This window comes from Cydia pomonella, chromosome 2 (assembly GCF_033807575.1).
Source record: "Cydia pomonella isolate Wapato2018A chromosome 2, ilCydPomo1, whole genome shotgun sequence".
NCBI lineage: Eukaryota > Metazoa > Arthropoda > Insecta > Lepidoptera > Tortricidae > Cydia > Cydia pomonella.
This window is the reverse complement of record NC_084704.1, coordinates 21,198,945-21,215,118: the sequence shown is the minus strand read 5'-3', so window position 1 is coordinate 21,215,118 and position 16,174 is coordinate 21,198,945. Positions and strand designations below refer to the sequence as shown.

Here is a 16,174-nt window from a genome sequence, read left to right as displayed (position 1 = left end):
CAGCATTTAAATAAAAGCTTTTAATAAAACTCGTACAATTCCTTTACATATCTACAAGGAGCAAGGGATGTTAAACTTATAAAATTTAACACGACCGTGCGGCAGTCTGTGAAACAATAATGCTTCATGCCGTTCCTTATTTATTTTGTATGTTAGCTGATGTTCATGTATAGAATTGCATTAAAAATACTATCTCAAGATATTTCAACAAATACAAACTATAAAGTGGGATACATCTGTATAACTACATTATTCATTTACATATAATTTATTTAAATGTTATACACTTAAAACAATACATTAAAATAAATGATTTAAATTACATAATTATTACAATACTAAAATTTAATTTACAAAAAAAAGAGTGTATAAAACAAAGAATTAAAAACAAATAATTTAAAAAAAAACGACAAACTCTAATCCAAACTAAAGCCGTCAGTCAAAAATCCCACCCCACGTCATCCCAGGCCCAAAGATGCCCAAAACGCTCGCCGTATTATCGCGTTGAATCGCGATGGATAACCTCTGCACCAAGAATGACCCGGAACGGGGATCAAGGCCTCTATTTCGTAAACGGTTCCCAACCTTCTTGATGAACTCTCTAGCCACTAAGCACCAAGAGCCAGCCGTCTCAACCGCCAGAGGCACAAACAAATAGCCGTCCAACCCCGCGTACTTCTCTCGTTTCTCAGCGCCGCTACCTCAGCAGCTGCCCCTGCTGCCCTTACAGTGCAGCCAATATGCGATGCAGCGAAACTGCTGACGCATGTAGCGTCCCAAAGCAAGCACTTTCCTTTTTGCCAAGGCACCAGCGTCAAACCTCGTCAGGCCTCTTACCATCTGCCCGGCTAAGGCCTGGGGGCTCGAGCATGCAAGCGACATTTGCCGAAATAAGTGCTCTCCTGACCAGATCGTTAAGAGCGTGATGGCGTGGGAATCTCCCTACACAACGACCACAACTTAAAGCGTGGTAACCGTTGCCCTCCACCATTGTACCGCAGATGCATACGTGAGGAATACATATCGAATCGTTGTCGAGGAGGGTGCCCAAATGCGGAGATGGAAGCGCATGCAACCACGACCCCGATTCCGATCTGGACCCCGCCAGTAGTCTTGCTCTATCCGCCCCCACTGCACTCTCTATCAGACCCTCGACAATCCTCTTAACCCCGACGTCGTCCCATAACCGTTGTACGTCTGGTTTCTCGGGTCGGGGCGCGTTCGGATTGAGAGCCGTCCAAGCCGCTAAAGCATCAGCTGCGTAAGGTATGGATACCCTGGAAGATAAAATTCGAGTAACAAGATCCACGACCCTACTCACCGATGCCAAGAATGCCGGTAGACTCACATCCCGCGCGCGCCGCACCCCCAGACCACCACTCCGAATGGGCAAGGACGCCAGGTCCCAGTGTTCTGGATTCAGAGCCACATTAAGCAAGGTCTCGACAAACTCCCTCAAAGCAAAGTCGAAAGAGTCCATTTGCACAGGGTGAAGCCATATCGGTACTGTGCGCGAAAAGTACATGAGCTTGGGAACAGCAAAGCAGACCCGCAACAGCACGGGAGCAACATGCGCTGCAGTTTCTCTAATCTCTCCTTTGCCATCAAGAGAAGCTGTCTTCTAACCTCGAAGGCCTCCGGGATCGCTTCTGCAAAAATAGGGGTGCTCAAAAGGTTAAAATTTTGACCGGATACCTCCTTAAGCCCGGGAAGCATATCATAAAAGGTGGGAAGAGAAGAACGGGCCCCGGCGCTACAAGGGACGAACTCACACTCTAAATAAAGCACCAGATAATTATTAGAAAATCATAGATAGCAGTTATTTTTAAACTCAAGTTCTATATGGTAAATAGGATAGAAATATAAAAATAGTAGGTTGAGTTGACCGTGACGTCATTGTGTAATGTTTCATATGAATTTGTTCATATGCTTGATTTGTTGATGAAAATACTAAGATCACTATATACATGCCTTTAACATTTGAGGAGTTACCTCGATTCCTCATGAACCCCATCGTCAGAACTCTAACTTGACAAAAATTGGTCTTGAAAATCTAATTTGATTAACAAACACAGCGAAGTGGACAAATCGTCAAACATGAACTATGCGTCGTTGAAGAGTTCCATTCTGATCATCATCAGCAGTTCCACTGCATCAAATGTCACTTGTTTAAATGTAAATGCTTGATTTGTTAAAGAAAATACAAAAATCACTATATATGCCTTTAACATTTGAGGAGTTTCCTGGATTCCTCATAGATTCTACCATCAGATCTCGAGCTTGACAAAAACAATTCTTGAAAACCTAATTTGTCACATTTGAAGAGTTCCCTCGATTCCTCATGGATCCCATCCTCAGAACTGAGTTTTGACAAAAATGGGACCAATCTGTATGTATACAAATTCAATCAAAAAATTATTTTGAAAATTGGTTAAGAAATGACGGAGTTATGAAGTAACAAACACAAAAGAAACAACCGAATTGATAACCTCCTCCTTTTTAAATTTTGAAGTCTGTTAAAAATTAGTAAAAATAGCACTTTAAAAATTATGACGGCAAATAAACGCATTGGATTATACCAGTATACCGACAAACATGGTACGGACTGCGCTAAGAAGGTTCGACCGTGTGTTCTTAGGTACCTACGTATAGAAAGTATGTTCATTACTGTCATAGTAAGGCAATTCAACGTATTGTACATACTTATATAGCCGCATCTTTATCGAATCGCACCAAATTTATGGTACACTTCTAAATTTGGCTTGGCACCGACTTCAAACATATCAGTTGGTAACGCATATACTTAAATAAGTTTTTGGCAAAAAAATTCATTTTTGGTACAAGCTTTTATCGCTGACTGTACTTTTCTTTCCATAGGCAACTAATACTCATCGAGCAAATTCTAAAAACCCCAAACACAATTAGATTGCATTGTTTTATCACAGAGTTCCTATGTCCACCTCTTGTCTCCATCATCAGATCAGCTCGATGGTACCATAATATTGCATTGTCACCCGACTTACATATGTATGCAAATTTTCAGCTCAATCGGAAACCGGGAAGTGGATCAAATTTAACTTGCAAGATTTGATTACAAACAGACAACGGTCAGGTGAAAGTAAATAAAAGCTTGTAATAAAAAGGATAATATTTTTTTTATCCCTTTTGAAGTCGGTTTACTTTTTTTGTAAAAAGTTTTTATTACAGGTGTAATAGTCATCTGATGCTTTAGATTGCGTTTTATTAGCAGTAAATAATGAATTTTGTTTTATTTTTATTAAAACCCACATTTTTCTTCTAAAAAGAAGGTAACTAGTACAATTTTCCGTAACTAGAAAATTCTGAATATTTTTCCTTATTTTTTAATAATCTAGTACTTACAAGCTCAATAGGTAACCAAAAGGTAAATAAATGTTTATAATTTAAGATAAGAGTTAAAACTTTACTATCTTTTTAATAAAAAAAAACTGTCAGTCTTGTTGACCTAGAAGACCTAGATTTGTCCAAATTGATTATATTTTGTACAAAAAAAAATTATAACAACAACGGGAGATCAAAGTGGTCGCTTTTTCAATATCTTTCTGCCTCGTCATTACTCGGTCCAAAATGTGCTTCTTAGAAGCAGATAGAAATTTCACCCTCATATAGGTGTATAAGGCACTAAAAAGTTCGCTTTTCGCTCGATTTCAAAATAATATCACAAATTCTTGGTTAAAAACTTATCGAAATGTTCTTATGTAAAGTCCTTAAACATTTTCAACCCCATTCACCACCTAAGGAGTGTAATTTAAAGAACTCATTTCTCGGTGAAGCTCTACAATATTTTTCATCAGTTTAGTCTGTGCATTATATGTCATTTATATATATGTAACAGAACTGTTTAATATAATTGAAGTTCTTAGGTACTTTTCAAATAATATAGATTTAGTAAACACATCTTTGTCCATGACTATGCGTTTCCCGGAAATAAAATCAAGAAAATAATACGGTTTCGCAAAATCGTGTCCATAACATATGATATTAGGCGTGGATAGCGTAGGAACGATGCGTATCGGATCTTTTTAATAAAGAATGACCATCGTTATTGCCAGTGGTCGAACAGTTTTTCATGTGAACGAACGCTCTGCGAACGCCGTTTTGGTTGGTAAACTATATATTAAATTAGCAATATAAAACTTTTCAAACGTGATGAACCTTGAATTATTAATCCACGGGTTTTTTGAAAATCACGCATTTTCTTGGGGACCTAAAACCAATCCATGTCAAATCTTACGCACTCTCTGTACGTGTGAGTTCTGAGAATTCATGTTTTTGTCTATTGTTGAAAGAAGACTTTAAAAATTAGGTACATTTATTTTTCTCAATTAAGCTACCTTATATGCGAAATATGATTATATGACCATCGTAATTTTGAAGTTAATAGTTCGTTTGTTGTTGTTGTTGTTGTCCTAAAGCACCCCAGAGATGCAAAGGGCTTTCACAAGCTCGCGCCACGCCTTCCTATCTTCAGCTCGTCTTCTGGCCTCTCTCCAGCTCAACCCGACCGCTCGTAGCTCTATTAGGACGGACCGTTGCCAAGAGTGTACAGGACGCCTGGAGCCACGGCTTCCATGCGGCGGTTTCCACGCGAAAGCTATGGTAGCATTATTCGTTTCCTCTCTTCGAATAGTACGTCCTATCCATCTCCATTTCCGTGTCGCAATTTCTTCGTCAATGGATGTTTGTCGGCATATACTCCTTAGGTCTTCATTTCGAATGGTTTTTGGCCAGAAAATATAGTTGCCCTAATAGTTCGTTTGATCAAGCAATATTTTCACAGCAATATGTAGTCAGCATTAATGGTAGCGGATAGAACAACGCGCCAATAGTACAATTCTTCATTGTTCACCTCAGTGCGGCTACCACGAGCTTGTCACTGACCTGACACTGACATATTTGCTAACGTTTGCGTAACTTACTTTCTATACATATCGCTCGCACTAATATGCCAGTACGAGCGAGATGCATAGAAAATAAGTTTCGCACACGCTAGCGAATATGTCAATGTCGTGCCAGTGAGTCGGTGACAAGTGACAAGCTCATGGTAAGGCTAGTCGTTTCAAATTAGTGTTATATCAGTAATCAAATCTTCGAAGAGGCCTCAAAAAGTAGTGTAATTTATTACTCACGCATAGCCTGCCAGTATGTTCATCAAGGAGGACTTGCCAGCGCCCGAAGGTCCGAGAATGCACGTCAGCTCACCCGATCGAAACTCTCCAGATACATTGCGCAGAATAGTGTTGTCCCCTGGAAAGAAGTATATCTCTTTATTACCAATACTTATGCATTTATCTGTTTACCTATACATTCGTGTATTTTATTAGTTTGAAGTCGCCGCAGTAGTTGAACCTATCTCTAGACATATCAATTATCTATACATACATTTATATTTGGCATTTCGCCGCTAGTTCAAATCCAGCCCTGGGCAGTTGAAGCCTTGGTCACTTTTTCGTCGAATATGACATTTATTTCGGTTTATTATTTTATTATTGTACGAGTATGTATATGTACATATGTTAGTTTGTAAGGGACGGGGTGCTGGGTATCTATGGGCCTTAGCTACCTGAAAAGAAATTATATTTAACTTAATTTAAATATATCTGATTACTAACTCTTAATTGGATTATTGAAGTAATTAGTAAAAGTCGTCTGTAAATATCTATTTTGTATGTAATTTTTAAGGTTCATCATACCATAATTATGAAACTGTCAAGGCAGAGGACAGAAATGCAAAATAATTGATTTGTCGAAAGGATTGCTCTTAAATGTTGTTGATGATGATGATATATATGACGATGATTTATTTTGAGGTTAATCTTTTTTCTGAATAGGGTATTTGCCTGCTAGACAAACTAGAGTCTTTTTTCGAACTGTCAAAACTATTAGCTATTATGCAATTCATATATGAAAACATAACAAGTGACGTCACGTAGAAATTGTCTAAAAATATCTGTAGACTACGTTTTTCTAATAATTTTCTGGTACTTTATTTCGTGCATGATGTGAAATCATTTATTCGGAATACAGAAAACATATCCATTAAAGCTAGCGACATCATTTGTATAATATATAAGTGCACATTTCTCATGTCAGTAAATTACTTTTTTTTTTAAATAAATGTCTTTAAACCCATATCGCGTCTCATTCATTTAAGAAAAGACAAGGCTAGACAAAGTCTTTAACGCTATTATACGTACAAAATTGCAAGGAATACAGGTTTTTAGGTTACAGAAAGCACTGACAAAGTGCCTTTGAGCTAAATTATTTGAGTCATCCGGCTTGCAACGGGGAACATTACAAAGTGTAAAAGACGCTTCATTCGTCCAGCCCAGAAACGGCGAAATTGTTTTGACGGGATAGTCTTAGTGCTTGAAATTACTTGAACTATCATAATCATAATCATTTATTTATTGCATTCACATACAACATAATAAGAAACTACAAAGTAACAAAATATGTAAAACATGAACCCTGACAGGGTGTAGCAAATTAGTTACATTTTAACATTAAGTACGAAAGTAACAATAACAAAGAATGGAATTAAATTAACATAAAACAAAGGCAACTCTAATTATATCTATGTAAAAACTACTCCTAAAATAATATTACCTCTGCTACAGATTTCATAGTTTACGTTTCATATAACATGCTAAGAACGTAATATTAGTTAGAGGTAATTAAAGGTGCGACCAGACCGCAGCTTAAAAAACGGTCACGATACGGAATCGCAGTGACGGTTTGGGGAGCATGCGTCAAAAACGGTACGCATACGACGCGTCACTGCGATTCCGTATAGTGACCGTTTTTTAAGCTGCGGTCTGGTCGCACCTAAATTTGTGGGACAATCTAAACTGAATTAAATACATATTGATTTGATTATGCGATTTGTGAGTCATACATGGTCATACTCAAATAATTACTTTTTCTGTTCTCGACAATATCGAAAACATTAGTGAACGAATTTTTTAACTGTGGAGCTCGAATAAATTCACAAACAAATTAGTAAGATTATACTCATCATCCTGACCTATGCCATCACCTTACCATTCATCATCATCTATCATTATGACCTGGACAGCTTCCTGAACAACTGGCGGGAGGAAACACCAAATCGGGAGTCGTGGAAATCTGGGGGAGAGGCCTTTGCCCAGCAGTGGGACACTCAAACAGGCTAGGAAAAAAATAGTCATCATCTTCTTCGGGTTGTTCCGGCATTTTGTCACGGCTCATGGGAGCCTGGGATTCGCTTGGCAACTAAACCCGAGAATTGGCGTAGGCAGTAATTTTTTTGTAAGTAAAAATTAGTAAGATTATATCTATACTGCAAATAAAAATTAGGTATATCAAATTGTATGAATTTTAATTGCATGATACTGAGGCTAATTCGAGCTTACACTTCGATGTCAACAATACCTATGTAATTTTGGTATTATTCGGCCGTAAGATATGAAAAAAGATTTAAAGATGTTTTATTATTCAAGTAGGCATATTATAATGCGCTTATGAACGTCAAATAAAGCTACACCGGCTCTAACCCTACACCTCTGACCCGAGAAGATCTAATAAGAAGTCTCAATAAGGACTGGCAAGAAACTCGGCAGGACATATCTTTTCAAAACATTACATGTAATTAACATGCATTAAATGAGAAAAAAAAAAATACAATTTAGATTACTATAGAAATTATGCAATTGCATACAGTAGCTACGTTTCTGTATAGAAATTTGATAAAAAAAAAATATGTCATATCAAATCATACAAATACGTAGGAAAACATATTCAGAAAACATATCAAATTCTTACAACAGGAAAGAAAAATAAAATTAATAAAGAAATGAGAAAATACATTATATAAATCTGACAGATTGCTAAAATACAAAAAATATTTGATGTGCTTTCTTACCTAAGCTGTGTCACCTATACAATGATTTAACATATACACATAATACAATGATTTTAATTGCTACTTGCTTTTACAGTTTCTGGTTTGGACCATGCATGTTTGTCTGTCAAGTAATCCTCGACTCTGTAATAAGCCTTCAACATCAATGACTTTTTTAAGTAATTCTTAAGAGCTTGCAAGGGTAATCTTAAAACATCGTCAGGTAACTTTCGCTTCGTGCGTCTCACTCGCGCCAATACATTTACAAACAAGTACGAGTGAAATGCACGTACGAATGATAGCAAAATGACATTATTTTCATATCAAAATATAAGCACGAATTGGCCTAAGAATATTAGTCTAATATAATATCGTTAGAGAAATGCCCCCTAGCAGCGAAAGTTAGTACCTATTTATTATATAGATCTCGATGCATCTAGCTCACACCAATATTATTAGCAATTATGAGAGAGAGATCCACTGAAACAAATATAATATTATATCTATGTATCAAATGAACATGATACGTTAGTTTAGCTTATACAGCTGCTTTTGTTAAACCGATATACAATACATACACCGCAAGCTAGTCGAGTTGCTTTTCTAGGTCGCAAAGACAAAGACGGTCCTGTGACAAAGATTATTATATGTATAAAGATTCAATTTAAAATATTTTTGGCTAAAGCTAAAGTAACGTCGCGCAATATATTGCCTTCCTACTACACACGATATCTCTTTTATACCTACTGACAGAATGTTCCTATGATGAAATACTTATAAAACGTAGCTATTTTTCTAACTGCACGGGTTTTCGAAATCCTCGCATTTAGTTTTGATTGTTTGCTTTTATGGATTTTTTTTTCATTATATTTTCTGATCACTAGGTTCACCACCAACCATAATCGATGGACCGACAGAATAACGTGATTCAAAATTTCCTAAACAAAAAAGCGAACGCCTGATCCTATATCTTAGTGTCAATACAGCTACTAATACCAATGGTGATACTGTTTGCCTGAGAACGACTCGTCATAGTTGTCAGAATTTTCAAGTTAGCTACGTCATCGCCTGTAGTCAAAACAAGAGGGGTAATACTCCCTCTACAATGTCCTGCCGATGCCGCCAGATTGCAGCACTAGAACCTTTCATAAACCATAGAGTAACTTAAAATACTTACTGTGCCTTAAACTGTTTTTGATAAGTTTTCACAGATATCGCTCGAATGTTCAAGAGTGATGGAGAGGTTAGATAACGGAATTTCGATTTTCTAGTTTCGCGGTAGACCCTCAGATTGTGATGGATTGTGGTAGTTGCACCCCTTACGCAGAGTTTTGCGTAATATTCTCTATTCCTTCGTTTACAAAAGTGAAAGTTTTTGAAGTCCCTAACGTAAGGCATCTATCGTTGTCCTACCAATGGGTTCCTTTTAGTTAAAAGTATACGTTACAAAATACTACGTCAATTGTCATTAAATTGAACTCCACGCATACAGATTCACATATACTGTGTAAAATAATATACATTTTGATAAACATAAAGAAGATAGGCACAGGGTTTATGTAGGCTCCCATAATCTTAGAAATAATTTTATGGCAGTTCGCACTATCTACGGCCTGGGCCTACCCGCTTTGTTATTTGCAAGGGTTGATTTACCCATTCCATATAACTAAACTGTTATTTCAAAGATAGGTACTACCTTGCGCATTATCCTTGGAATAGCGCTTTTAGTAACTTACTGAATATATGAAGAACGTGAAAAACGCATCTTTTATTTCGACGAATGGACACTTTGCATTCGTATACATTTTCCGTGATTGAATATTCGTGGTTTATACCCTTGTACCTCCACACTCTCAGATTTACCCTGGTGTGACAAAAAGAGGGTCACCTTATTGATAGCCCGCATTCTGGGTCAGTTTTATCGCTAAAAGTATTTCTTTACAATTCCGTTAAATGAAGTAGTCACAATAAGTTACTAGTTAAGAGAGCGCTAACGAAATATTGTACCTAGTTTTTAGGGTTCCGTACCCAAAGGGTAAAACGGAACCCTATTACTAAGACTCCGCTGTCCATCTGTCACCAGGCTGTATCTCATGAACTGTGATAGTTAGACAGTTGAAATTTTCACAGATGATGTATTTCTGTTGCCGCTATAATAATAAATACTAAAAAGTACGGAACCCATTGAGGGGCGAGTCCGACTCGCTTTTGTCCGGTTTTTATATATATTAGTTACATACGTTATCTTGCTTACCATAGCAGTATAAAATAACTAGTGATTTAGCAGAGGTATCTAACGAGCATTATTTTAAACAGATGTATATTTTCGAGTTTAACTTAGTTGTTTGCCTAAAATTCTCAAATCTGACAACGGTCTCAGCTGGTGTTTCCTCTTAATATATGTACTTACAAGTCAGAAAAGAAGTATAATTTGTTATAAAAAATTGGCTAACGCTGCCATGCTGTGTTAAATAACTTTGTTATCACTAATTGATTAACAGTATTTTATGAAGCTGAAGTAAAAAGGTGTTCCTTGTAGTAGGTAATAATTACGAAATTTCGCAGGGTAACGCCAGATTTAATGATTTACCTCCTTATTGATAAAACTTAGCAAACCTCTTAAATGATAGGTTATCAAACGATTATCAACGGCTTGTTAGATTTGACAGACATTTATGAATAACCGCAATTAAAGATACATATAGATTCTATCTTATGATAAAGATACAAATACTATGTTCTCTAAGTAATTAATTAAGTGTTAGAACAGCATAGTTAAGTGTTCAACACTTAACTATGCTGTTCTATAATAGTTAGTTTTATGACTGCCATAGAGAAATTCATATAACGTCTCTTTAAATTTAATCAATAGATAGAAACTAAGAATCAACGATATCGAGGGGCTTGGGTGCCCTTGTGGCAGATTACAAAGCATTTGTTGTAAATAAATTTGAATTTTTCTAATTATTGTTAAATAATTCAATAATACTGTACCGTGTATTGACTAAAACGTATTGCGTTTCTGCGTATGACATTGACCAAAATGTGGAAAAAGAACAAAATCGAACTTGTCTTGCGTAAATCATCTTAAATAGTAATTACCTAAGCCTACGCCGTCTGTCGGTATTTCTTGAACCGCGACATATTACTCGGACAGGCATGTAGAAAGCTTAAGGATGTATATAATTTATAAAATATAGTAAATAATATATAGTATAGTAAATAAGGTTCACCTGAAATCAATGTCGTACGTGCTCTTGATCGCGGAGAAGGGAGCGAATTAATATTTTCTTACTCATTAAGTAAAGCTCATTTTCATATAAAATTCCTTATCATAGAACGAAATTGTTTGGTTGACAAAAATATATAGATATATCATACTATCATAATTATCTATTTGATGTTGACTTTTCATTGAGTAACAGACGACACAAAAGATACGTACAAAAATGTAGCTCTAAGTACTCGTACAAAAAAACATCATAAACATTACATACTTACTAGTAAAAAAATATTTGTCACACTGAGCATTATAAAGAAAAAACTGTAAAAATGGCAAAGTACGCGACAGAGTTAAGTAGCAGTAATGACAAAAACCGGCCAGGAACATATCAGGCCATGCTCAGTGTAGGATTCCTTACTTATCCGTCCGTCACAACGGACGATTAGCAATACCATCACATTTAAAACGGCATCATTATCTAAAAGTGTTTTTGGGATGGCTTCTAAAAATTTCAATATTTTACCTAATAGAATTTTAAATACAGACAACATAAGGCTCTTTAAGAAACGTATGTTTGCAAACAAAACGTATTACTCAATTATGGAATATAAAAGAGACTTTAATTTATTTCAATATAAAAAATATTGTATGTTTAGGGAAAAGTAAGATTTATTTATGCATACAATTTATTGTTAAACTTACCAACAGAAAAAAATGTACATAATAATAATAAAATGCTGGTAATAAGACATAGTGATACTAAATAATAAATTGTAACACCTATATTCACTATGTTTAACAAATAAAAAGACTGATTGCTTGGGTTGCCTTGAACGGGGCCTATTAGTAGTAGTATTAGTAGCATCATATATATAAAAAGCAAAAGAGAGTATCTTCATAGGGCTTTGTAGATACGTCTTTTTAATAAGAAGGGAAAACTTTTGCGATAATTCAAAAACGGCTTAACTGATAATGTTCGCTATAGTTTTCATTGAATGTCTTTATCAAGCTCTACTTTCACTGTTATTTTAATATTTTTTGAACCATGGTTCAAAAGTTGGAGGGGCGGGGGGCACATTTTTTATCTTTTGGATCGATTGTTTCCGAAAATATGCAGTTTATCAAAAAAATATTGTTGAAGACCCCGATTAGTGTAAAGACCTATCCAACGACACTCCATATGGAAAAAGGAAGGGGCGGAAAAATAATTAACCCCACTTTACGTACAGGTTACCCTAAAATAAATTTAGTTTTTATTTTACGACTTTGTCTGCATAATTGATTTATATCCATGCTCCATGCCACTTTGTAGTTGTCTAGTCCTAATGATTACAGAGAAAAGCCTCGTATAGACAGACGGACATGGCGAAACTATAAGGGTTATAGCCTAGTTAACTACGGAACCCTAACAACGAATTAAAAAAGCTGATATTGCTAGAATTTCATAGCGGAATTAATCAAAAGCGTCGTCCCTGAGATATTACGCGGTGCTTTAGAGTCGTTAGCGCGGTTGGGGTCGTTGCGGGCTCATTTGAAAACAGCATTAAAATATAATGTTAAGAAATGAAATACAGGGTGTAAATTTAGTCAACTGCAATAATTTGTGAATATACAGGTCATAATGGGCAACTTTTAGTATGGGGCCAAACCCGAAATTGAGAATAAAAAACTTTCTCTCCCATAGAAAATGTCAACGCCCGACTAGCAAGCAGTGTTCATACCTTTTGGCTGTTTCATAAAAGCAGGCCTCCGTCACTTGCTCAAGGCCACGCGCTATATGCCTACCGCTCTGCGTATCGTCGACGATACAACCAACAGAGGGCCGCCGAACGCCCCGCCTGAGCGCTCGCACCGCTCTGCGCCGCACATTTCCCGCGCTTACGCTTCGAGATGCCGAAACCACGTAATTATTGTGCAGTAGATGGGTTCAAAAGTAAAAAACTAAGGAAAAGTCGTTTGTCTCACCTGAAACGTTTACTAATTATATTGAAGAGTAAGAAAAAGTATTTATTTTAAATAATTTTGACAATGTCATAATGAATCAGCCTGGTAGCACCGTATTACAAATTTTAAAATTCCGTCGCTTTGCTCCTGTTTTCCGTATGAGTATTTATTAAAATTACATACGCGATTTAGGATATTGGCAATTATAAAATTGAATAACAGAATTCCGAGAAGGGAAAACATATAAATCATTATATAAAACTAAAACATATTTGATTGACTATTAAAAAATATGGTTGATTCGCAACATTCGTTTTATTCGCAATATTCGTTTTATTAAAATAATCATGAGAGGTATACAACCCTAGCGCATTCTTAAGATGACGCGTTGGCACGTGACTCGCACGGCGGGCAACACAGTCTCGACTCTTTGTGCGCGTACTTATGGTACATTTCTTCTTGTCCGGAGCAGCAGGTATTATTATTAAGATTTTGTAGGCTATTATAGCGTAGGTATTTTCGCTTTTGTATGGGAATGATGTATCTGTTACGTAGTAACTATTTATTAATCTGTGATAAAACCTAATTTTTTTCATGATAGTGGGCTTGGTCCCACAGTAGTGGTACACTTTAGATAGCAATTTATGTGGTACGGGTGACTAAATTTACAGCCCGTATATAAACTAAGTAGGTGAAGGTAAATAATTTAATATAAAAAGAAAATTATTCACATTTTTCTATCTCGCCAATCAATCCTGTTACGTTAAGGACCATAATACAATTTTCACGTTTTGTCCATAGTAAATGTACTTATGGAAGAAGTTTTCTTTAATTTGTGGCTTTTTAGTACTTACGTTACCTTAAGTTGACCCCTAGGAAACTATTGATCTGAATAGAAATGTAATCGATTGGCAGAAAAAAATAGCACGTGTAAAATAAAAGTCTTTATTTTCATACAAATTGTATGGGAAAAGTTTTCCTTGATTTGTGGCTTTTCTCGCGGAATTTTTTTCTTCCAACAATCCACTGCGATGACTTCTCGATCCGACTGACGACAGATTGGTGGATGAGGGGATAGAGATAACTCTTAATGTGTGTGTGTGTGTGTGTGTGTGTCGCTCGTAACTAGGTACTAGGAAATTGGTTGATGATGGAATCCTAGTTGTGTATTAGTCCAACGGCCCGATTCGAAGAATGTTTAAGACACTGTAATGCTTGTGCATACAATATTATATTAAATCATAACATTACATTACATGACCCTAGTAACGCCATCTAGTCGCAATTTGCGAACACTAGCGGGCAACGGGTTATTTGGTGACTGCATTAATTTTTATTTTGAAGTGGATGGTGTCGCTAAAAAAGAAGACGGACCGTAAGAAAAAACGGGAGGTCAATCAAAGAGCTCTGTAATTTTCCGTCATTTTTGAGACGAAAATTGTGAAATTGTGGAGAAGAATTGATTTAACGGACATACAGTGCAGTGCATAACTGCGGCAAAATGTACTATTGGTGCGTGCGAGTGTGTTATTGTCACGGGGTAAGTGTTCCGCGACTGATTGTGTAGTTAGGCTTGGAATTTAACTGTTGTACTTATGTTTCATAAATATTTATGATACGACACTTTGTCCACAGCATTAGGGAATGCCCTTGCTGACCTTGCTGTAGAAATAATTTGGAAAATTCAGAAATCTTGAGGCATTCCGTCACCGCAAATACAGGCCGCGTATTTCGTACTTCTGGTCGAGTGCATCTAGCGGCTGACTTGGAAGCGAGAGGTTCCGAGTTCGATCCCCGTCCGCGGATATTGGATTTAAGTTTTTTATTTATTTTCTTGTTATTTTTATATTGTTTTTTTTTTTTTTAGTTAACTTTTTTAATTTTCTTTTTATACCTGGTTACTGTGTTTTTGGCAAGGTTTGCTTTGTGTATATTTTATCCTGGCATCCTACTGGGTTATGTTACTTTTATGCTAAGACTCGTTTAAATTTTAAATTGTTATTACTTTAGAATTTTATCCCTTAAATATTACATTTTTTTCCACTGAATGCACTATGTTTTGCATTCCTTAGATTAGCTAAAATTTATGATTAAATGTTAGACGTTTAACTTGTACCAATTGTTTCCCTCCATCAACTCCTCACAGTGTTTTAAAGGGTTCAATAAACCCTTTAAAACACATTTAAGATCTCGGAAAGATTTTTAAAAGATCTATCTACGATATTTCTAACGTCAAAGTGACATTGGTTGCCCGAATCGAGCTGCTTCTGTCAATTATATGACATACAAACGATATCTAAATGAGAACTTATAACCAGAGATTATCGTTATCGTATCTCATTCTTCGAATCGGGCCGCAAATCGGAAGTGCTTTTTGTTGGTATTAGAAACCAAACCTAATACCTAAGTATATAAATACGGCAAGTGTTATACCCCTTTTAAAAAATGCTTTATTTCATTATTTTGTTAATTACAAGAAGGCAGTTTCAGCACAAACACTAAAATATTGGGCCATTTTTTTAGTTGTCGTTTTTTGATTTTTTTTTTGGATTTTGATAAAATTTGGTAGATGGATAGAGTTCCTTATTCTGCACAACATGAGCGCAATTTCTCCGAATGTCCTACCAATTTTTCCACTGAGTTACGGAAAATGTATGTATGTTTTAGGCTGTACTCGATGGAAATTCTCATATATTTTTTTGTCTCAAATTTAGATTTCGTGTTTATTCCAACTATAATAAGAAGCTTTTCAAACCTACCAATTTTTATCAAAATGTGCCCCAAAAATAAAAACTGGCCCAATTATAAAATCAAATTCAAAGCTACTTTAGTTTTTTAATACTCGTACAAGCAACAATTTTTTACGGTTAGTTTTCGTATTGTGTGAAGGTACAGAAACCATCGTGGTCCGACTCGCAGTCTAGCCCATGGAATTGGTAAGTTTTACCTAACATCAAATGAGGTAGCTCTGTTTTTTATATATATTGGTAGTGATGAAATAGTAATGACAAATCCAAGTTTGCCACCTCGAAAGCCCTTCGCATCATTGTGTGTATAATAGTACAACGAGGGAAATTGTTATAACT

At 36.0% G+C, this 16,174-nt stretch overlaps 1 protein-coding gene across 3 annotated transcripts in view; it reads right to left on the bottom strand.

Moving 5' to 3' along the window:
- The window catches only part of LOC133534628 (ATP-binding cassette sub-family G member 1-like), a 202,273-nt gene that overhangs the window by 118,788 nt on the left and 67,311 nt on the right, over positions 1-16,174 (bottom strand). For all 3 annotated transcript variants that reach the window (XM_061873839.1, XM_061873838.1, XM_061873840.1), the window contains one exon: positions 5,169-5,286. In XM_061873839.1, the coding sequence (XP_061729823.1) occupies positions 5,169-5,286 (118 nt within the window). The remainder of the gene's footprint in view (positions 1-5,168; positions 5,287-16,174) is intronic.